Raw genomic sequence first — 22,186 nt, 5'->3', positions numbered from 1 at the left:
CCCACCCAAAATGTTATTCCTGATATAATCTCCTCCTGCTTAGTTCCAAGTTTCAACCAGTAAAATGGTCAGCAAAGAAAAAGAATGAGTGAAAATGGCAGAAAATGAGTGCAGTTTACTGTGAGGCCCGGACTTTATGTCCCAAGTAATGGAATGTCATGTTTTGACTTCTGATTGGCTGAGGAATGCAGGAGTCAGTTTTCACTGGGGATGATCAAAACGTTCCCCTCTGCTTGTCGGAGCACAATCTTTTGCGGGGAGAGGGGACTGGCGGCTGCTCTATTTTTCCTCCTCCAAAATGCTGCTTCAATGAAACTGCCGAGAGATTCCATTGTCAGGGTGGCACAAGAGAAGAGAGAGGCAAGGGGGAATTGTGCTTTTTGCTCGGATCTCTTCCTACCCCATCAGCAGAGCTCGTCAGGTCTCCTCCACTGGCATGCCCTTCCTACCTAGGAATACTATGTCACATTACTCCACAAATTTCCTATTACTTCCCATCCCTGAACATCCTGTCCAGGACTGCGCAGCCAACAAAGTCATCAAGCTCGTTGTGTTGGGTGGCAGCGGCGTTGGCAAAACGGGTAAGTCTTCAGAAGTTGCTGTGGAGGCAGCCTGGTCTTTTCTTTCTCGCCCCCCCCTACCTCCCTCCCTCCCTCTCCTCTCTCCACATCTGCAATCTGATTTTATGTTAATATTTGATAGAAATAATGATCCGATGTTTATCTTGCAGAATGTAAAGGTTAACCAGATCAGATTCCCACCCCCACCCCCATGCCGCTATGAAATATAATGCCTGGAGATTTTCAGGCAGATGAATTGAGGGGGGGAAGGTCAAGGTTCGTTGGCACTGGCCTACACTAGCAAATTTTGTATTATGTTGCATGGGGTTTCACCGGAAGCTTATCAAGGTTTCATCAATGAGAGGATCCACCATGGTAGAGAAACTTTATTGAAAGAGGGCTGGGCTACTGCTGCCAGGCTTTCCCTGCAGCATGGAGTTTGGGGTGTTCTAGATTACTCTGTCAGTTCACATGGTGAGCCTAGGGTCGGCTGGGAGGGTCCTTGGGCAAGACATCTTCCAGGGGCCCCTCTCCTTCATAACACCATTCCTTCACTGTAGCAGTGTTAGAGGGCCCCCTTCCTGCAGAGTGCAGATGCCCAACTGTGCTGTCTTGTGATACCAGCCCCAAGTGAGATGCATCTGGTCTGGCTCCTCCAGTGTTTTGCATGAAATGAATGTATGGAAGAGGCAGAGGAAGCTGTCTTATACCGGGTCAGACTAGTTGCCCATCTAGCCCAGTACTGTCAGCAGCTCTCAAGGGTGTCACCTGGTGGAAGGATTTCTCCATCACCTGCTTTAAAGAGGAGATGCCAGGACTTGAACCTGGGACCCTCTAGCATGTGCTCTACTGTTGCACTGCATTCCTAGTTGAATATATGGCCCCCTTGCTCAGAGTGAGAACTAGCGATCTTTTGCTCCACAAGTAAAGGCACTTACCCACCACTGGGGATGGGCAGAAATTAGATTCACTTCACATTTAAAGGTGAACCTACCTAATTTGCACTTTCTGGAACAAGAGACCTTAAACACAGCCACCCTTCAAAATTCGCTCTTCTCTAAATTTTACAGTGCAGTTCTCCATCCAAAATGCATATATCTGGGTAAAGCATGCATAAAAATGCATATATTGGGGGGGAAATCATGCAAAAATATATTAAGGGAAATTTATTGGGGAAATGTGTAATAGACAGATACAAGTGTGTCTATCAGGAGAGATTCACATTAAAAAGCAACAAACAAACAAACAAATATGACTTGAAACCAGAACATGGTGTGGCACTGTAAAAACGGGAAAAATGAGAAAATCTGAAATGGACTTACCTGACCATCCCTACCTACCACCAATAAGCCACCCACCCTCGAATAGGCCCTAAAATGCTCTGCAATACGCTGGGATTTCTGTACAGAGGAGTGAAAGCAGGAAAAGCCCCCCCACTCCACCCCACTGCTCCCATGAATTTGGAATGCTATCTGATTGGTTATCTGAAAGCAGAACTGGGTGCCAAGTGCCTCAGTTATTAAACTGTGCTTTGGACCCTGCCCCACAAAACAGGAAAGACGGTCATGAGCCGGGCATTGGGGAATGACGTTCTGTTGGTGGAAGACAAGGAGCTATTGGGAATCTGCTCTCAAATCCAACAGGAGATGCATGAAACACTTTTCAGAGAGTGGGTTGCCAGGGAAGACAGTAGGGGAGGTGTGAAAAGAGCAAACAAAAATTATTATGGCTGGAGCAATTCTGCAGGGCTCTTATGTCCTTATGGTATAGCAGTCATATTACAATAATATTTAATATCCACGGATTCTCCCATGTGGTGGAGGGATGCTCTTCAGGTCTGCCACAGGACCCTTACTCATTGCAGACAATTCAGGGAGACACCCTAGGTTGTTGCTGCACAAGTCATTGGGCCTCATCTTCTGCCTGAAAACCACTGAAGGTGGAATTACACTTTACCCTAGCAAAGGTGAGCTCCCAAACCTATATTGACCATGACATTGCCAACTTGGTGCCCTTCAGAAGTTTTGGGCTGCAACTCCCATTCACCCTACGGAGCATGCCTGTTGTTTGCAAAATTCCGCCTTCACCAGCCTGGTTCCTTCTTGAGGTTTGTTTTCCAATTCTGGCTGATATGGAGTTGGTGTACAAAACAAAAGACAGGGAGCGCTGTGTTTGGGTGGCAGCATTGAGTACTTCCACCTTTAGCTAGCTCATTGCATCAAAAAAGGTTGCATAAAAACGGTGGGTATCTGCTGTTGCTTTTCCGTCCTGTGGTAAGCAATAGATGTGAAGTGTGTGTGCATGTCACATGGTTCATTTCCTCATAATAATAAGTTAGGTTGAAAGGCGCTATGGGAATTCCACTTAACCTAAGGGAGACAGTGGTGGAAAACTTAGTGTCCCAGACTCCCAAATGCAGGAACGTGAGAAAGCCATGAAAAAGACGATAAATGTGAATGTGAAAACAAATAGATGGGAGTTTTATAGCAGACATATAGCCTTAAAAGCAGCTAGCAGAATGATGTCCTTGGCTGCCAGCCTGTTTACATGTCTATGAGCGTAACTCCCGTTGAACTTATGAGTGGGTTTGCATTACAATGCATATGGGTTAGTTTTGTAAGAATGTGCTCTGTTTTGAATACAGTTAAGCTTAAATCTGAAAGTTCACGCTGTGATTGCTGTTTCCTTTGTAGATTAATTATGCGACTTTTCGTCTGGGTTAATATATCCATTTCCATGCTACACTCTGTAAATACACTTAGGGACTTAGGCCATCTCTCCAGAAGAACTTCACGGGGGAGAGGGGGGAATCAGAAAGAGGGACTAATACTTCATGAACAATTCCCCTCAGTCGTGAATGGCTTAATCTGCTGCATACCTGTAATGCAGTCACCAGGCCAAGCCAAATTGTTAGCCACAAATAATTTATTACATGTGCTACATGGAAATTGTACTAATGGGGGCAGGAGTTGATGGCCTAAGAGTCATTTTTCTGTGACAATATATGGAACCCTGAAGAGTGTGGGGTATTACTTTTCAAGTTTCTAGCTCTCATGATATTGGCAGCATCTTAGAAAATGTGTTTGCAGCGAGTGATAAGAAAACCAGAGACAAATACTGTGATTTTTAGAGAGTCATGTCAAATATTTTTGAAGGCCACTTCACACATTAAGCATTTTTAGGGGTTACCCTTGAAAGCATAATTGTTATCCTGAGTGAGACCATCAAGCTCAATATCACCTACACTGGCTGGCAGTGATTCTCCAAGGTTTCAGAAAGTCACTGGGGCCTCTCACAGCCGTTCCTGAATATAGGCAGTGACCATTTTGTGTACGTTCGATTGATGCATGGCTGCCAACACATGGGTTGCTTTGGGCTTCAGGGGCAGGGCAGGGCAGGGCAGGGCAGGCTTATATGCAACTGCTGATGTGCTTAATGACCTGGAAGTCACCCTCTACACAAACAGAGAGTTGCCTGCATGCTCTTTCTGGGACCTTTTGCATGCAAAACATGTGCTCTACCATTAAACTGTGGCCTTCCCAACAAAGGAAGCTTTTCTTATACTAGGTCAGAATATTGGCTTATTTAGCTCAGTACTGTCTAAATTGCCTCTAAGGTTTCAGGCAGGTGTCTTTCCTACCTGCTAGAGTTTGAGCCTTTTGCATGGAAAGCAGAACTACATCTCTTCCCTGAACATGACCAAGACATTCGCAAATGCAAATGTTACTCAAAAACACACATAGGTGTGTCTGAGTAGTATTCCCATTTGATTGCAAACCTGTTGGGAAACCAAGGTTTGCTGCTGTGTATTGCATGAAATGGCCCTGGGAGAGGAGACCCAATGCAGTTTTGTTTTGGGGCAGACACTTTGAGAATGAGAATATTAACTTATTTATTAGTAGTATTATTTATTAAATTTGTATACCGCCCTATACTGGTAGATCTCAGAGCAGTTCACAACATAAAATCACAATATAAAAAACACAATATTAAGTAAGAAAAACAAAAAAACAACCCAATAATCCCACCACCACCATAGCATCGGATGTCAGTCAGCCAAAAGCCTGGATGAAGAGGAATGCTTTTTTGCCTGGCACCTAGAAGTGTGTATTGAAACCACAGCTGAAGCTCCCTGGGGAGAGCCTTCTACAAATGGGGAGCCACTGCAGAAAAGGCCCATTCTCATGTTGCCATTATCCAGACCTCTTGTGAAGGTGGCACATGAAGAAGAGACTCAAAGGGCCTTCTTGGTGGTGGCGCGCCCCCTGTGGAACGCCGTCCCACCAGATGTCAAGGAAATAAACCACTTTCTGACTTTTAGACAACATCTGAAGGCAGCCCTGTTTAGGGAAGCTGTTAATGTTTGAAGTTTTGTTCTGTTTAATATTCCTGTGTGAGCCGCCCAGAGTGGCTGGGGAAACCCAGCCAGATGGGCGGGGTATAAATATATTATTATTATTATTATTATTATTATTATTATTATTATTATTATTATTGCCTTTTTCTTTAAAATAATGTTTAGGGGTACTCTCAATTTGACTCAAGAAAACCACCATTTTATAGTTCAAATTGGGAAAAATAAATACAGTAAATGGACAAAAGTACAAAGATTCACAAAATGTTTAGGGGTATGCGTACCCTTGCGTACCCCCGGGGGGGGAAAGCACTGATGATGATGATGATGATGATGATGTTTGCAGGCAGTCCTTGAGGTACTGAGCAATTTAAGGCTTTATAGGTCAAAACCAGTACTTTGAATTGGGCCCAGAAATTAATTGGTAGCCGGTGGAATTGGATTAGGATCAGTGTACTATTTTCAAACCATCTTGCCCAGGTGAGCAATCTGGCTGCTGAATTCTGCTCTAGCTTCAGAGGCAGCCCTAGTATAACACATTGCAGTAATCTTAATAAATAAATAAATAAATAAATAAATACAAATGTGATGCCTGTTATGGTCACAAAACTTTGGTGCATACTGAGGAGTGGTTCTTGATTGCATTGCACATGTCTGGAGCAATGGTCTTTCATTGCTAAACATGTTCCCATCTAGCACTATTGCCAATGAAATGTGTGTAGCACATGGAATGAAAGCAGGTGTTTAATTACCACTCTGAGCCTGCGGCTGGAGTTTCTGACATTTTCTAACTCTGACTAAAAAGCGGCATTTTTTCCCTTGTTTTGCAGCCCTAATTGTACGCTTCCTCACCAAGAGATTTATTGGAGACTATGAGGCCAATACCGGTACGTCTAACCTTCTAACGCTACATCATTAAAACTAATGTATTTGTGTCTAACTGTCCTGGGGACAGAACGAAGGGTCATGTGGTCAAAATATACAGGTCGAGTCAGGTGAATGGATTGCTATTCCTCTTATGGTTGGAAAATAAAGATTTTAATTTGCCATGTGGCTTAGTTGTTGTTGTTGTTTGCATAGGTCACCCAGCCAAAGGATTTGGGGCTGCTCCGAGTTTGAATACCTGGCTCCTTCAGTCCCTCACTTGATGGGTTGAATAGGCTAATTGCTGGGTTCATGTTCTTATGTTTCTAAACCAGCCTCCCCCAGCCTGATACCCTTGAGATCCTGCAAACTACAGCTTCCATCAATCTCAGCCAGCATGGCAAATAGTCAACGATGATGGGATTTTTGCGCCAGGTTGGGGAAGACTGTTCCAAAGCTAGCCTTCTTTTCTTTTAGTGCTGTGGATCACTGGCAAAAGAAAATGCTAAAACGCTGTCTAAAATGTGCATATTTACAGTGAACTGCCCCTGGCTATGAAAACTACAAATCAAAGCCCAATTATTTACAGCCCCGCTCCTTTTCTTAAGCTAATACTCTATTCACTTTAATAGAATAGGATCAGAGGAATGAGTCTGGCTGACACACTTCCTATACAGAAAAAGGATCAAAAGATCGTTGCTTCCATCGATGGACAGAGGGCCAAGCATTATCCAGCTCTCCATTTCCAACAAGCAGTGGAAATGAACGCTGTGTTTAAAAAAGCACCAACCTGAAATATAGACTTTCTTTCTGTTTTTAGCGCTGTTCAAAAAGGGCAAGACTGAAATAGATGTAAGTGGGTTTGTCAGCTGACCAGCAAAATGGCAGCTTAGCCTGTCCTTGTACAATGAATAACAGCAAGGTGACACTGGCAACTGTCCCCCCCCCCCCCCAGCTTTTTTTAAAAAAGCATTTGATATGGGGGGCAACACTAGATCCCCTTAAATGTGTTATGATTTAGTAAAAGTGAGAATTAATCAAGGTTTGATAAAACTTTGCCGATCACAGAAACCCTCTGGGTTTAGTTATGCCCATGAGCCAAGGCAGCTCAGCAGAGCTAGTTGGATGGGCTATTGGCAGGGGACAAAGGCCAGTGATGACCCAGCAAGGAAACAAAGACTAAACAGGAGCCAGTAAAAACTGCACAGAATCCAGTAAAAATAATTGGCTGCTTCGGGCTGAAGGAAGGAGGGCTCATGACAAAATCAAAAGTTTTAAGTAACTTTACTGGACATGGCAAATTCCACAGCTGAAGTCTGTTGCAGCAAAAGGAAACTTGTGGTATCCAAGAGACTGGCAGGCATCTCCCAACAGAGGATTAACTCTTTATGGATCTGATGAGGTGGTCCCTAGTCCATGAAAGCTGCTTACCTTTAAGGTGCCACAAGACACTTTGGCTGCGGTCCTATGACATCTTTCCTGGACACACATATTCCCCCTACCCAAAATGCAGTCGGTGGGCTCAAAATCAACCTACGTAGGTTTACATCCTTTTGTTGTTTAGGTCCCACAAGACTCTTGGAGTGATCAAATGTCAATTCTCCCTCCTGACTGATTAATGAGAAACTGGAAACTTCGCCCCTCTAGCTCTGTCCCTTTCATCTGATTAAAATGCACTGCTGGGCTTTTCATTCCTCACCTTTGCTCTTAAGGCTGTCAACAGACTGATCTTTTGCTCATGTACTTGATTTGTTGGTGCTTCTTTCTGTTTCTGTGTAACCATGCACAGGATTTGTGCTTCAAATTTCTATGTTTCCAAGATTTGGCTGCTAGAGAAGCATTGCTAGGAGCTGCATGCTTTTTCCATTAAGCAACCATCCCTTCAGCAATCCTTCAAGCAGAAGCAAATATGTTATAGATCGGAAACAGGTGGTCATATATAACTGAGGCCATGGAGAAATACTTCTTCTCCCATTGCTGGAGGGCAGGGCCAAATATGATTAGTGTCTGGAAGTACCCAGACATCTCCTTTTGATGTGCTATGGAAGTGGAATAATATACTGTCTGGACTTTGTTTCATAAGCTACTTATAAAATGGTGTCAGCTCCAAGCCAGGTACATTTCTCCTGCCTGTGTATTCACTCTTCCAGTCAGGTCTGGTGCCAGCACTCAACATGGTGGGGCAAGTGCCGCAGCCACGGGGCTCCCAGAAGAGCTGCCACATTAGAGCAAAGGGACACTGTATCACCACCTCCAGGACTTGATTTCTCCAAACCCATCTGCCTGCTTTCTTACTTAAAACCAGTTCAGGGGGAGGCTCTGGTCTGGTGATGCAGTAAAACAGTGCCTGGAGTGTACCATTTCAATCTGCAAGTACAAATCTGTGTGACTGAATGCTTCCTCCCATTGAAAAGATGAGCGATCATGACGGCTATGTACCACCACCAATATCAGAGTCAACACTATTTTTTTCATTCTATTATTATTATTATTATTATTATTATTATTATTATTATTATTATTATTACTACTACTACTACTACTACTACTACTACTACTACTACATTAATTTATCCCCCAGCCCTTCAGCCAAGTTGCTCAAGATCCTGCACATGGTTCTTCCCATTTACAACAGGTATAGGGGATATCTGTGGTTCTCCAGATGTTGATGGACTCCTATCAGCCCTAGCTAGCTTGCTGATGACCAGGGATGGTGGAAGCTGCAGTGCAGCAACATCTGGAGGGCCCCAGGTTCTCCATACCTCTCTTACAACTAGCTGCATGAGGTAAGGTTAGAGATCCTTGCAATGCTGTTTATGGGTGAGGAAGGATTTGAACCCAGTTCTCTGGAAACAGGCATCCAGGACCAATCAGTTAGAAGCAGAGCCACCACACACCTGGCCTGGCAGTGGGGTCACTGCCAGTTATGAGGAGAGGTGTGGGGCAGCAGGTACATTGCCACTATTTGGCTGCATCAGTGGAATCAGTTTGGTGCTCCCACTTGATGCGCCCATGCTGTGCTGACCTACCCACCTCATTGCTCCTTCCTCTCTTGGGAGGAGGTAACAGCTATGCTGCTGGGAGGCTGGGTGCATGCCAGGACCCCTTCTCACCAACCTGACCACTCCTGCACTACACTATACTGGGTCTTTTACCTAGATTAGTAGAAGTACTGTACACACATTCTTAGATTTATTTGTACAAACAATATTCTTTTAATATCAAATCCAGATGTTGGAAACTTGGCCATGGGGAATTTATCTCACTGTAAAATGCCTTGATGAGCTCGAAACAAACGTCTTCCACAGAAAAGAAACACCTCCTTCTATGAACCAAATCCTACAGCCTTATCCAACCTGGTGCCCCTCCAGACATTTTGGATTGCAACTCTCTGCACAACTGTACCAGACCTCCAGAGGGCACCAGGTTGGCAAAGGTCCATAGAAGTTAGTCTCACTGGGCTAAGCTTCCCCAGTGCTTTGGTTAGTGCTCAATGACTACATGGTGGAAACATGAGATGCAACCTTTTACCAAGTACTCCAGAAAAAATATCAGATCAGAGTGGATGCACACTTGGAGCTGGAGATAGACATTTTGTGACTGAAGTTTTCATCTCAAGTGAATCTGAAAATGTACTTCCTAAAGCATAACCGTTCCAGATTTTTAACTGGTGGTACTTCTGTGCCTTTAACAGCAGTCTGTCTCCATAGTAGGAAATGTTACACCTGCTCAGGCTGCTGCTGAAAGCAATGACATTGGGGCACTACAAATATGTATTGGGGTGGGAAACCTGCAGCCCTCCAGCTGTTGGCTGGGCCCAACTCCCATCAGTCTCAGTCACAATGGCCAGTGGTCAGGGATAATGGGAGTCCAACCACACCTGGAGGGCTCCAGGTTAGCTACCCCATGTGTGGGGGTGGGTAGGTGGGTGGGGGTGGGTGTATTCCAGGACATATACATACAACCATGTCAGCTTGTTGTAGTGATAGTGAAGACAAGGCTGCCTTGCAGCCTATCCTTTAGCAAATCTGCATTTTGCATCCATCACCACACTCAGAATTGGGGGGGGGGGATTAAATATGGGGAAGTAATTTTTTCCCCTTACACTTCCCAATATACGGCAAAAGCTGAATTCTGCGTGCGGTGACAGGTTTCACACTGCCACCTCGCAACCCAATGATCAAGCATGGGCTTTTATGTCCCCTGATGCAGTGGTTGACTGTCCCAACCCCTTCCCTTACCAGACCTGTCTTTGCAGTCCTTCTTCCCTATTTATACCCATGCATGTGCTCTGAACAGCTTGGGGCTCACTCTCACATCTTTTAGTGCACAAAGAATTTAGCCTGGCAGATGAACTTCTAAATTCCCCCTGTGTACCATGTCCAAAAATGCAGGCACCAGCTCTCTCTGCCAATAAGCATTTGCATAGCACAAGGAGACACTCTTGGAGCATGGCTGCCCCAGGTTTTTGCTTAGTTACCAGTTGGGTTGTGCAGGCTCTGATGGGAAATATTCCATGTATCCATCCAGTTCTCATCTCTCTTTTTTGCCAGGTGCACTGTATTCCAGGAAATTCACCATCGATGGAGAGCAGCTCACTTTGCAAGTTCAGGATACACCCTTCGTTTCACTGGAGGTAAAATGGCTTTTTAATGTTGAGATGTTTAAAAAGAAGTCTTAATGCAGAAGTAGCCAATGTGATGCTCTCCAGATGTTGTTGAACTCCTCCTCCCATCAACCCCAGCCATCACAGCTAATGGTCAGAGTGCTGGAGTTCAGCAACATTGGTTGGCTTGGTGCCCCTGTTTTAAATTTCCGTTATTCTGCCATGACTACCAGTCAGAGTACAGCAGCTATGCCAAGGGTGGGAGCTCAAGGCCACCACCCTTCCCTTATGTTTAATTTGGGAAGAAGTGACATTGGAGGGTGCAAGACAAATACCTCAGAGGGAAGGTGAAGAGAGCATCCAACTTTCCTCTGTCTCGCAATGAGCCCAACGTAGCATGCTTTTCACTTTTGAGTCTCTCTGATACACACACGTGATGTGAAGCCAAATGGCCTAGGCATGGGGGGATGAAGTATCCCTTTAAGTCACAACACACACAATATCCCCCACAGGCAATTTTAAGGAGTTATGAAGGGCAAAAGGACAAGGAGGGGAGGTACAATGGTGCTTTAAGGAAATAAACAAAATATCCTAGAAAGCCAACTAAGTCTAGGAGTTATAGTGTATAATTGGACAAACTAGAGTAATCCACATTGCCTAGAGCAGGTGTGGGAAACTGTTGGCCCTCCATATGTTGCTTAATTACAGCTCCCATAATCCCCAACCACTGACTATGCTTGTTGAGGCTGAATAGAGTTGTAGTTCACTAGTTCAGCAACATTTGGGGGACCAAAGTTTCTGCACCCCTGGCCTAGAGCAAAGATGGGAAAACTATTGTCCTCCACATGTTGTTGGACTGCAACTTCCATCAGCTCTAGCATGACCGATGCTCAGGAATGATGGGAATTGTAGTCCAACAACATCTGGAGAGGCACAGGGTCCCCCATCCCTGATATAGAGAGGCAGCAGAATTGTGGCTGGTAACTGAGGAACAGGAGACAACCTTCTGTCACCAGCTGGCTGTAGAAAGATCAGACGTGGATTGGTTATAGTACTTCTGAAGGTGGAAAGAAAGAAGCATTGCTACTGCTCTTGTAGACACTCAATGCACAATGATTTTTGTTCACATTTCAAAAGCCTTCGCAACCTATTTGATAAGAGGTGTGTCTGTGTGGGGTGAGTGTATGCACCAACCTCCCCACCCTAGTACCCTTCAGAAATGGTTGAACAAAACTCCCGTCATCTTAGTCATCAGCCATGGTGGTCGGGACTGATGGGAGTTGGAGTCAGAAACATCTAGAGGGTGCCATATTGGGTAAGGCTAGAAAGTCTTGATTTGATCTAGGACTTAATTTGATCCAGGGTTTATCACAGATGTTTCAGAAGCAGGGCCAGTTTTCAGTAGCGGGGATAATAACTACAAAATCACTGGGATTAGTATGATGGGAAAGTGCCTCTGAGGATCCACAGAGTGCATTTTTCTTGGTAATGAAAATTGAGAACCAAGGATTATGGACTTCTGGGCAAATTTAAGCCTCAGCACTTTTCATCTTTATCAGCTAGAAACAGCGCCTCCCAATCATACTACTTTCAACTCTCTTAAAAATGAGCTTTTAAAGGGGCCAAATCTTTTAAAGTAGGATATTGGTTATGTAATATTACATGCAACCAGATAACTGGGCCATTTTGAGTGCAGACATGGCAGGGGAGATGGATTCTTAAGAACAGTTCCATCACACAATTTTAAAAAAATATATTTGGAAAAGTTGGAGTTTGTCTCCAGCCCAAATGCTAAGTAATTTTGTTCTTCTTTGTACCCAGATTAACAGAGCTTTTATTGGCATGGATGAGGGTATCATAAGCAGAGCAGTGGTAGTTGTGCTTTCATAATTTCGAGAAGTTCCAGAGAATACTTCAGACAGGGCATCGGTTTTGCCTAATTCATTATTCTTTGAAAGAGAAAGCCAAAAGGAAAGAGATAATGTAGGTTGTTGGCTGATGAAATGCTGTCTGAAAAGTGCATGGTCAGTAACTATTTGTGTCTCTGGTTAAAATAAATGATTAAGAAGACATTTCCTTTAAAGCAAAAAATAGAAAACCCCCGCTGTCCTTTATCTTTCATTAAGCCACATTCCATTTCGATTATTGCACCAATTTCATTCTGGGCTGCTATCAGATATAACAAAAGGGAAATTTCCAGTTGCCTGTGGACATCATTTTGCTCTTTTCTGCAAATCTTTCTAATATATATATATATATTCACAGGTGTGTGTTTGTTTGAAAAATGATCTCCTAATGAGGATCATTTGCCAGTCAAATATAACAGATTGCCACAGCTCACATCCCTCTCTGTAGGGTGGACAGGGGACAATATACTGGGGGGCCGGGGGGAGTCAGTACAGTGGTACCTCAGGTTAAGTACTTAATTTGTTCCGGAGGTCCATTCTTAACCTGAAACTGTTCTTAACCTGAAGCACCACTTTAGCTAATGGGGCCTCCTGCTGCTGCCGCACCGCCGGAACACGATTTCTGTTCTCATCCTGAAGCAAAGTTCTTAACCCGAGGTAATATTTCTGGGTTAGTGGAGTCTGTAACCTGAAGCGTATGTAACCTGAGTTACCACTGTAGATGAAAGAAGGCATTGAGTCCAGCAGGTCAGAAATCCCCAAAGGGGAAGACTCCTCTTCCAAATAATTATGGGTGATTATACTGGGCCCTAAGAATAATTTACTACTGGGAAAAAGAAACTACACTGGTTGCCAGTTCATTACCAGACTACTTCTCTTCTCGTACATGGAAGGTTATTGGGGAGGCTGGTTTAGTTTGAGCTTTTGATTCTCCCTGGCACCATTGTTCCTTCCCAACCGGAATCTTCTTTTTTCTTCTTGGTTTTGTTGACAGGATGAGAGTGACACTATCTGCTGCCAGGAACAAATAAACCGGTCCATCTACTGGGCAGATGGTTTTGTGCTTGTCTATTCCATCACGGACCATAACAGCTACCGCACCATCCGCCCCTTGCACCAGCATATCCGGAAGATCCACCCCAATGCCAACATACCTCTGCTGATCATGGCCAATAAAGGAGACCTGCTGCGAGCCAGGCAGGTGTCTGTGAAAGAAGGCCTCCAGCTGGCAAACGAGCTGGGCTGCACTAACTACGAGTTGTCTGCGCGGGAGAACTTTGAGGAGGTTCACGATGCCTTTAAGCAGCTTTGCCAAGAGATGAGCAGGATGATTGGGAGCTGCAATGGCGAGAAGCGCAGAGGGCTCCATCTTGTTCGGCCCAAGTCCCCCAACATGCAGGATCTGAAAAGGCGGCTGAAGCAGGCCTTGTCTTCCAAGGGGAGAACGGCCACGACACTCTGATGTATCTCAGAGTAGCAAGCCTGGCCTGGGCCTTAAGAGGAGAGATAAGACAATGGGATATTTATATCTATTTATGGCATTCTTTTGCCAGCATTTTTTGTACGAAAGAATCCCTTCATGACAAGGTGATATTGGATGGCAAGCTTTCAGAGCTGCGCCTTTTGTGTCGAAATTGTCACCGAGACTAATGGCATCTTAAAGACAGGTTCTTCATCCATGCAGTGAGCTTAGCTTCCTAACTGACATGACATGTAGCCGTACCAGCCAATCAACCTTCCTCTTCCCCCATGTTTCAGGCAGGCAGTCTATCTTTACTCCCTCATTTTTCAGTGCCACATGCATGTTTATTCAATCAAATAACACCTGCCCACATATTAAACAGAGTTGCAAAACTGATGCAGAGATGGGAGGGGTGGTTGTTGACTGCAATGGCACAAGCCAACACACACCCTTCACCATACTGAAAACCTGTACAACTAGGTTTTTAAGAGCTTACCTTAGAACAGAAAAGTACCAAAACTTCATCTCACCCCTACTGCACTGGCAGATTTGAGAAAAATAGTTCTCGTTTTATCTAGGACGGTACTAAAGACTGGACTGAATGACTCGCTTAGCAGTGTGATCTAACAAGGAAGCATATAATCAGGGGTCAGCAAACTTTTTCAGCAGGGGGCCAGTCCACTGTCCCTCAGACCTTGGGGGGGCGGACTATTTTTGGGGGGGGGGGGATGAACAGATTCCTATGCCCCACAAATAACCCAGAGATGTATTTTAAATAAAAGGACACATTCTACTCGGGTAAAAACACTCTGATTCCCGGACTGTCTGCGGGCTGGATTTAGAAGGCGAATGGGCCAGTTCCGGCCCCCGGGCCTTAGTTTGCCTACCCATGCATATGATGAACCAGCACCTAGGCAGTGCCCAATAGGCCTATTCCAACTCATAGTTAATGGTGCTTAAGTGCATAATGCCACTATAAAATAGTTAAGACAATGTGTGCTTAGCTCTGTATTGGATTCTGGGCATTTTGCGTACACTTAATGCCAATTTAAAGGAGCATTTGCCTTGTCCCAACTACAATTGCCATATCATAGAATTGTAGAGACCCCAACATCTACCTGAAGTAGCTATAAAAGGTTTATTAAATGGATGGAACTATATGTTTGATTTTTACAGTGATGGTGATCAGGCTGCAAGTATACACAACTCAGTTTGCTGGCCTAATTTAGCCTTCTCCAACCTGGTGCCCTCTAGTTTTTGGCTACAACTCCCATCAGTCCCAGTCAGCATGGTGGCCTTGGCTGATAGGTATATATCTAGAGGGCACAAAATTGAGGGAGGCTAATCCATACTGGACTCATCACTCTTATTTTGACATGCAGAGCTCGGCTGAAATTTTCAGCTGGGGTGAATTTAGAATAAAATGAAGAGCTGTGCTCAGCTTTCTCCCTCTCCCAGAGATAGAGGGCCATTTTGCTTAACATTCTCTGCCATTTGTAGGATACAAAAATGGGCCCCAGATTGCCAACACAGAGTTCTGTTGTTGCTACTTGTGTTAGCAGCAGCAAAACCAAAACACTTATAAAAAAGGGTCCTCAATCGTGCCACTGCTAATGATGATGTTTTATCCCCCAGTGCCTCTGAAACTGTTGGGGAATTTTCCACCTCACTTCTAATAATATTTAGAGAAATATCCCACTTACCCTAGTTTTGCCACCTCAAAAGGTGAAGAATTTTGGGGAGCCAGCTTTGTTCAGTAATCATGTTATCTCACCAGCCCACTACAACCCCAAAGGCTTGTTCCTGGTTTGTTACCACCAACATGCCATGGATGTATATATGTGAAATGAAGGTTTTTTTTGTAGGGGTTTGTTTTTGTTTGTTTGTTTGTTTTTTGCCTCAACATGCATCACTTTACACTTGTTTATATTGAATTTCACTTGCCATTTTGCAGCCCAGTCACCAGTTTAGAGAGATCATTCTGAAGCTCTTTGCAGTCTCTTTTTGCTTTAACGACCCTGAACAATTTAGTATCATCAGCAAACCTGGCAATCGCACTGCCCACTCCTAACATTAGGTTGTTTATGAAGAAACTAGTTTGCTTTCAGTGGAAGGTATTTTTTTGATACAATATAACTGGGTCAAACTGGACATTATGTGTTTGAATCTTGTTCTTCTGTTTCCTCAAATCCAACTGCTGCTTGCTCGTGCTTGGGCCCCTAATTCAGTTAAGTTTGTAGAGACCAAGAATCTTATCCTAAACACACTTACTGCATGGAGCCTGCGTCAACAAGACTCACAGATTATTCTCCTGGGAAAAGAACAGAAAAAAAGTTTAAAGTTGCTTCATCCCCTCAACTGGACACATGGTCTTGGCGCTATTTTGGCACATGCCCAATAAAGCTCATGTTTTATATCTCTCATCTTTGCAAGTCTCTCAGTCATCGCATCTCCTCAGTAGGGCTGGGCGATATAGCAATATATCATCCAAAACTGGTTTCAAGTCCATATCACAGTATTGGCTTCATAATTTTTGACCTGGCAATACATTGTGAATCGTGATGTCTGTCTGTGTGTGTGTGTGTGTGTGTGTGTGTGTGTGTGCATGCGCACGCGCACTATGCAAAAAACACAATGTGGGGGAAACCATGAAGCCAGCCAAGGCTTCTACATAGCTCCATCCTTATTTCAGACATTGTGATATGTCAGTATATCGCAATGTTTAGCTGCTGATATATCACAAAGTTGGAAACCAACTCCATCCTTTTCAGACATGTTGTGATATATTGCAGTGTTTAGCTGGTGATACATTGTGATGCTGAAAACCAGATATCGCCCAGTCTTACACCTCAGAAGTGTGCCACGAAAAATGATTTCACAATATAAAAGACTCCTGTGAGGCCTCCACAAAAATATCTGGCCACAGAGGAGGCTGCCCACCACATCTCTGCATGCTCTACTGCTCTGGCCCTACCTCTGTCCATCTCCTGTGCTGATCAATCATCTCTGGATAGCACAGCCAATTCCAATGCTATATAGGTCCCAGCCCTGTCTTCAGGGGTGAAAAAATGTTTGGAGACAAATTCCTATAGGAGTGACTGATGGAGGACAGAAGATGCCACTGAACCTTTGATTTGACTATATTTCCCTGGTAATGAACTCTAGTCAATCAGGAGTCCCTCAGAAATGACGACTGCATGGCACTATTTCATTTTATTTATACCATTTATTTGCCACTTATCTACAGTAGTCTCTAAGCAGTATACAAAGATACAGCAGTTATAGGGCAGGACTATGAGGAGCCTCCCCACCCAATCAGATGCATGCGCTTCAATCTGCCAATCGGATGCATGCAAAATCTGCAAGCTGTGCTGGCTCTTCTCCCAGCTTGCATTGCTGTTAGCTCACGTATGCAATCAGCTGGTTAAAGCAGTAGGCAGTAGCATTCTTTCTGTGACCAGCCTACCAGCCTTTGAAGGAGCAGCAACAAAATACCAGTGTGAACAGAGCCAGCCAGTCATGAAGCACATTCAGAGCACACTGGAGCACAGTTCTGGCACCTTTTTCCAGAGCCCCCAAATAATAACTCCTGGTGCTGAGCCCTGGCACGAACCAATTCCTCAACCAATGACCCTTCTCATCTTCCTCCTCCCCTCTCACAACACCCTCCCCCAATCCTGACATGGCCTTGCTTCTCCCCATGGGCAGAGGGTGCTGTGGGCAACGTCAAGGCCTACCCAAAGGACACCAAGACGTCCCTTCTTTCTCCTCCCTCTGGCTGCTCTAGCAGAAGGCAGGAAGCCCGGGGTGCTGGTGGAAGAAAGCAGGGAGAGAGGGGGGGTGGGAGGGGAAGCCAGGCCACAGCATGAGGGGATCACTGTGAGGAGAAGGAAGGTGAAAAAGAGGTGCTGTGGGGGAGGCTTCCCTGTCGCCCTGGCCCAGGGACACTGGGGGCAGCACGGCTGCCAGCCTATGGATGGGAGATGGGTGTGAGGGAACAGTGAGTTGGCTGTTGTAGGGCAACTCCATGGCTGGGTCATAATTTCATGGGAAGCAGCGGAGGGAGGGACATAGCTGTCAACTTTCAGATTTGAAAATAAGGGATCAGCAGCCTCGAAAATAAGGGATCAGCAGCCTCACCTGTCCTGGGGACAGTCTATGGGATTTCTAACAATCCGGGATAGAAGCAGGAAGCAGCGGGAAATGGTACTGCAATAAGGGAATCCCCCCCCCCCAAAGGGAAGGTTGACAGCTATGGACATACAACACCAACCCTCATCTTTCCCGCAGGGCACGCTTTCCTCTATTCCCCCCCTACTCTCAAATAGTTTCCTCAGTCTGCCTTCAAATGGATGCTCTTCGTGGGCAGAGGCTTATTTGTGGTGGCCATTTCTCCTATGGCTTGTATGCTCTGCTGCAGCATGCAAACAGGGTGGCTACCCTGGTAATCATAATTTTATCATCATCGTCACCTGCTGGGAGAAAAGAAGAACTGCAGGCACACCAGCAGCCCATTGTGGAAGGTCTTGCAGGGTGAGTAGGAGGCGCAGGGGGCAGTGAGCAGGCAATTCCGCCACCCCCTACATTAGACACCTGCCCTCAGGTGCAGTCAAGGATGCTAACTAGTCACCAGTGTCGAAACAAAATCACACTGTCAGTCTCGTGGGTCTCTGTATATGGATTAGGGATGGAGGAAGGGAGACAACCATACTGACCCAGTCTGCCTCAGGCAGCAAAATGTCTTGGGCTAGCTTTGTGTTTATTGTCCAAATGTGCAATCAGGGTGGAAATGGGGGTATATATTACTGGCCCCAAAGGCCTTTGTTTGGGGCGAGGGAAGCTGTACAGCAGTGTGGGTGCTATATTCATTGAAAGCCCCTTTACTAGCAGGAGTGGGGAGGGAAACAGGAGTTTTGTGGTTGGCAGCAGCAACAGAGGGCAGGTGTGTTGTTAGTGCTGATGCGGCTTTCCTAATTATTTGGGTGGGGGAGAGAATATCTTGCCCCCTCCTCAGTTCTGCACTCCATGGCATCAGACCTCAGAAGGATTGTTTTTGGGGGGAAGGGAAGGAATTGCCCTGTGTAGGTAGAAGGAGGACTTAAATTTCCATCATATACTTAGCAGACATCTCAAGCTGTCTGGGAGAATGACTTATGAGCCTTTGAGGCTGAGGCTGGGAGTTAGGCAAGGCTAAAAAGATTTTCTGGTGTTATTAGAGTTCACCTATTCTAAACAGGCCTCTTACAATCCTTCGAACTCAGAAATGCCATGCTCCGACACCATTTCAGTTAGCATTGGTAAAACAATCTGAACACTGCCAATAGCCTTAGTCAAGTTAATTTCCATGTGCTATCAGGTAAGCCACGGTCCAGGGACATCTCCTTGTGTGCATACGAAATCAACTAGCAGATATGTGTGGAGAGAATCGTCATTCTAGCTGGTACTTTGTTTGCAGCATAGCCTCTCCTATTAAAAAGACTTGTTGTTTTTTAGTTTAGAAAATGGAGTGATTTTATTAATAATGTGTTTTCTATTATGACACAAACAAGGAGAAAGTACAACTGTGTTATATGCTATGTATTGCCTTCTCAAAAAGCTACCAAAGGCACCCTACTAGCCTCAGGGCTGAATGGGGATTCCTAATCTTCCAGGCCCTTGCCCAATGTTCTAACCATAACATTTGCAATTACAGATGCTCATTTTAACTACTTTTTTTTTTTAATGCCCAAATGTATGTTTTCTCTCCTTTTACTCTTTAGTTCTTTACATGATAGGGTTGGCAGTAGCACTTATGTGCATTTAACAGCTGTGTACGAGATGGCAGAAAATGGTATGAACTAAAGAGTGCATTTGATGAACTTGAACAGACCTATTTGCTCCTTTTTTTAAATGAACTTTCCAAAACACTGGTGGTTACTAACACAAACCTATTCAGAAGTAAATAAACTCCACATGTTCCATGGGATTTATTCATGAGAGCTAGCATAAGACTAGAGCAGGCATCCCCAAACTCGGCCCTCCAGATGTTTTGAGACTACAATTCCCATCATCCCTAGCTAACAGGACCAGTGGTCAGGGATGGTGGGAATTGTAGTCCCAAAACATCTGGAGGGCCAAGTTTGGGGATGCCTGCTCTAGTCTTATGCTAGCACTCATGAATAAACCCCAAAAGACTAGATTATTTTGTTGTACCTACAAAATGTGAGTTTCCAGTAACTCACTCCCCTTGAGTGTGTGGCTTTAGAAAGGACCGAGAGAGAGCATCACTTGAGGAGCTTGTCTCATTCTCCTAATGGTAGGGCCAGCCCTGGAACACAAGACCCAACTCCTACTATCAATGGCAGATCTACATTTTTGAGGCCCTGAAGCTTGAACTGTTATGGGGCCCCTACACAACCAGCAACGAGGTCTGGGTAACCATGGTTAACTTCTTCAATGGCTTTGTTCCATGACAGATCATCACCCAAAAAATTTTTAATAGCTACTACATCTCAGATTTTCATTTAAAATTGCTGTACTGGATTATTTCACACGTCAAAGTCACTGGTGTGTGGATAAAAAATTCCTATGCCTTACAGTTTTCAAGTTAGAGCTCATTTGGTAGAGTGTGAGGCTCTTAATCTGAGGATCATAGGTTCAAACCCCACATGGGTAAAATGTGGACCTTGAACTAGATGATCCTTGTGGTCCCTTCTAACTATTCTATGGGGGAGGAATGAAAATTAGGGGAAATCAGGGAAATGTTATATGCATGCATGATGCACTTTTCACAGCAAAAAAAAAATTAAGTAATGTGGACTTAAATAATTTCTGGGGCTCTTCCGGGATTAGAGGCCCTAAAGTAGGGGTGGCGAACTCCCAAGAGACTGTGATCTACTCACAGAATTAAAAACTGGTCGTGATCTACCCTCTTTTTGGGGGTTCAGGTCAAAGTTCTTGAGCCTTTTTTAGGCAGGAGGAAAGCTCCGATTTTTGAGGATTCAAGCCTAAACTCAAGGGAGAAAGGGGAACAACCACTCATCAACAGATCGCTGGGGAAACAAACAGCCTCACTGAGTAAACTCCGTCTTCCATTCTCCAGATTGTGCAACAATGGAGGGCAGGGCGAAGAGCCTGGGCTGGATTCTCTTTTACCAATGCTAAGGAAAGGGACCCAGCGATCGACCGTAATCTACCAAAACCTTCCGGGGATCTACCAGTAGATCGCGATAGACCTGTTGAACATCCCTGCCCTAAAGCTTAAGATTCATTCATTTCATAGGCGATCCTCACCTGCCTAGTATTTATGTACAGTCTGGTCACCAGCAAGTTCCATCCTATGTTGTTGCATATTCTAAGCTTTGAGTACGTAGAAGTTTGAGGACTTCTACAGAAAAGTCTACCTCCCATCATGGGGTTCCTTGATTATACCGGAATCTCATTGTCTCCTGGAAGCAAGGCACATCCTTGTTATTCAACAACGTTTCATCATCAGAGAAATGGGACTTAAAGAAAATCAACGCAGTTGGGAATTTTGTACTGAACATATCAATATCCATTCCAAGCCTTTGTAGTGAGGCAGGATATACACTGAATTATATTTGCCGGTGGCAATGCAACCCTGGGGCTTATTCAGGCACAGGACAGCAGCAGGAGTTAATAATTTGAAGGAAATCATTAGAGTTTATCCAAGAGCCCTGTGACTCATCAGCAATTAAGCTATACAGCCATCCGCTTCCTGCTCTTTTACACTTGAATGCAGTTATGTGGAAAAGCTGCTTACCTTTGCTTTTTTTTTTTTTTAACCATCCCAATGTACCCATAAAAGCCCCACAACCTTTACAACGCTGTAACAAGAAATGATTTCACTTATGCAAAACCACCATGTAGTCTACATTTGCTGTCATTAGTTTTAGTGGGGGGCTAGATAAAACCTCCTTTACTAAGATAGTCGCAAATGACTCAGTATATGGATTTAAAATACCTCTCCCAGTTGTTGTTTTTCATGTACAATCTCATTTCTGAAGCTTTTTCCACTGACAGTCCACCAGATTTCAGGTCACGGTGACAATAAAAGCTCATTATCATGTTTTGTGAACAGAGTGGAAAAAGGGCAGGTTGCTGTGCCCAACATACATGCTATATTTTTTTTTAGACATTATTTTAAAGATGAGTGCTCTCTTGGCAATTAAAAAGAAGCAAAATGCATTAAACAGAGTGGGCTGTTCAGAAGAACTAAATTGTCCAGAAAACAAACAAGGCCCCATCCTTATGCCAGCAAATAGTACCTTGTGTTCAGATGCCTCCTTCAATGAGCCCAGCATTGCACATGCCCCCCCCGCCCCCATTTTCTGGGTGCCCTGAAACAGGATCAGGCCATTCAGGATCAGGCCTGCATGATCTGCTGCCTAGGTAATCACTGCTCATTGGCCAACTCCAAGCTTTAAACCAGGC

The 22,186-nt window shown here is 44.6% G+C and overlaps 1 protein-coding gene and 1 long non-coding RNA gene across 2 annotated transcripts in view; one reads left to right on the top strand and one right to left on the bottom strand.

Moving 5' to 3' along the window:
• The first annotated feature begins 147 nt into the window (after positions 1-147).
• LOC310698137 (ras-like protein family member 11A-like) lies at positions 148-16,174 on the top strand. The gene is made up of 4 exons (XM_083484878.1): positions 148-581; positions 5,745-5,801; positions 10,332-10,414; positions 13,286-16,174. The coding sequence occupies exons 1-4, from the start codon at positions 437-439 to the stop codon at positions 13,751-13,753; spliced, it is 753 nt and encodes a 250-aa protein (XP_083341004.1). The 5' UTR covers positions 148-436; the 3' UTR covers positions 13,754-16,174.
• A 4,791-nt stretch (positions 16,175-20,965) lies between these two features.
• LOC310698390 overlaps positions 20,966-22,186 on the bottom strand; it is a 35,742-nt gene continuing 34,521 nt past the window's right edge. Inside the window, exon 4 of the long non-coding RNA XR_014521490.1 lies at positions 20,966-21,180. This is a non-coding gene — a long non-coding RNA (uncharacterized lncRNA). The remainder of the gene's footprint in view (positions 21,181-22,186) is intronic.

Source organism: Podarcis liolepis, assembly GCF_965112155.1.
Source record: "Podarcis liolepis genome assembly, chromosome: Z".
Classification (NCBI taxonomy): domain Eukaryota; kingdom Metazoa; phylum Chordata; class Lepidosauria; order Squamata; family Lacertidae; genus Podarcis; species Podarcis liolepis.
Note: the sequence above shows the minus strand (reverse complement) of the source record. Positions and strands in the feature narration are given on the sequence as shown.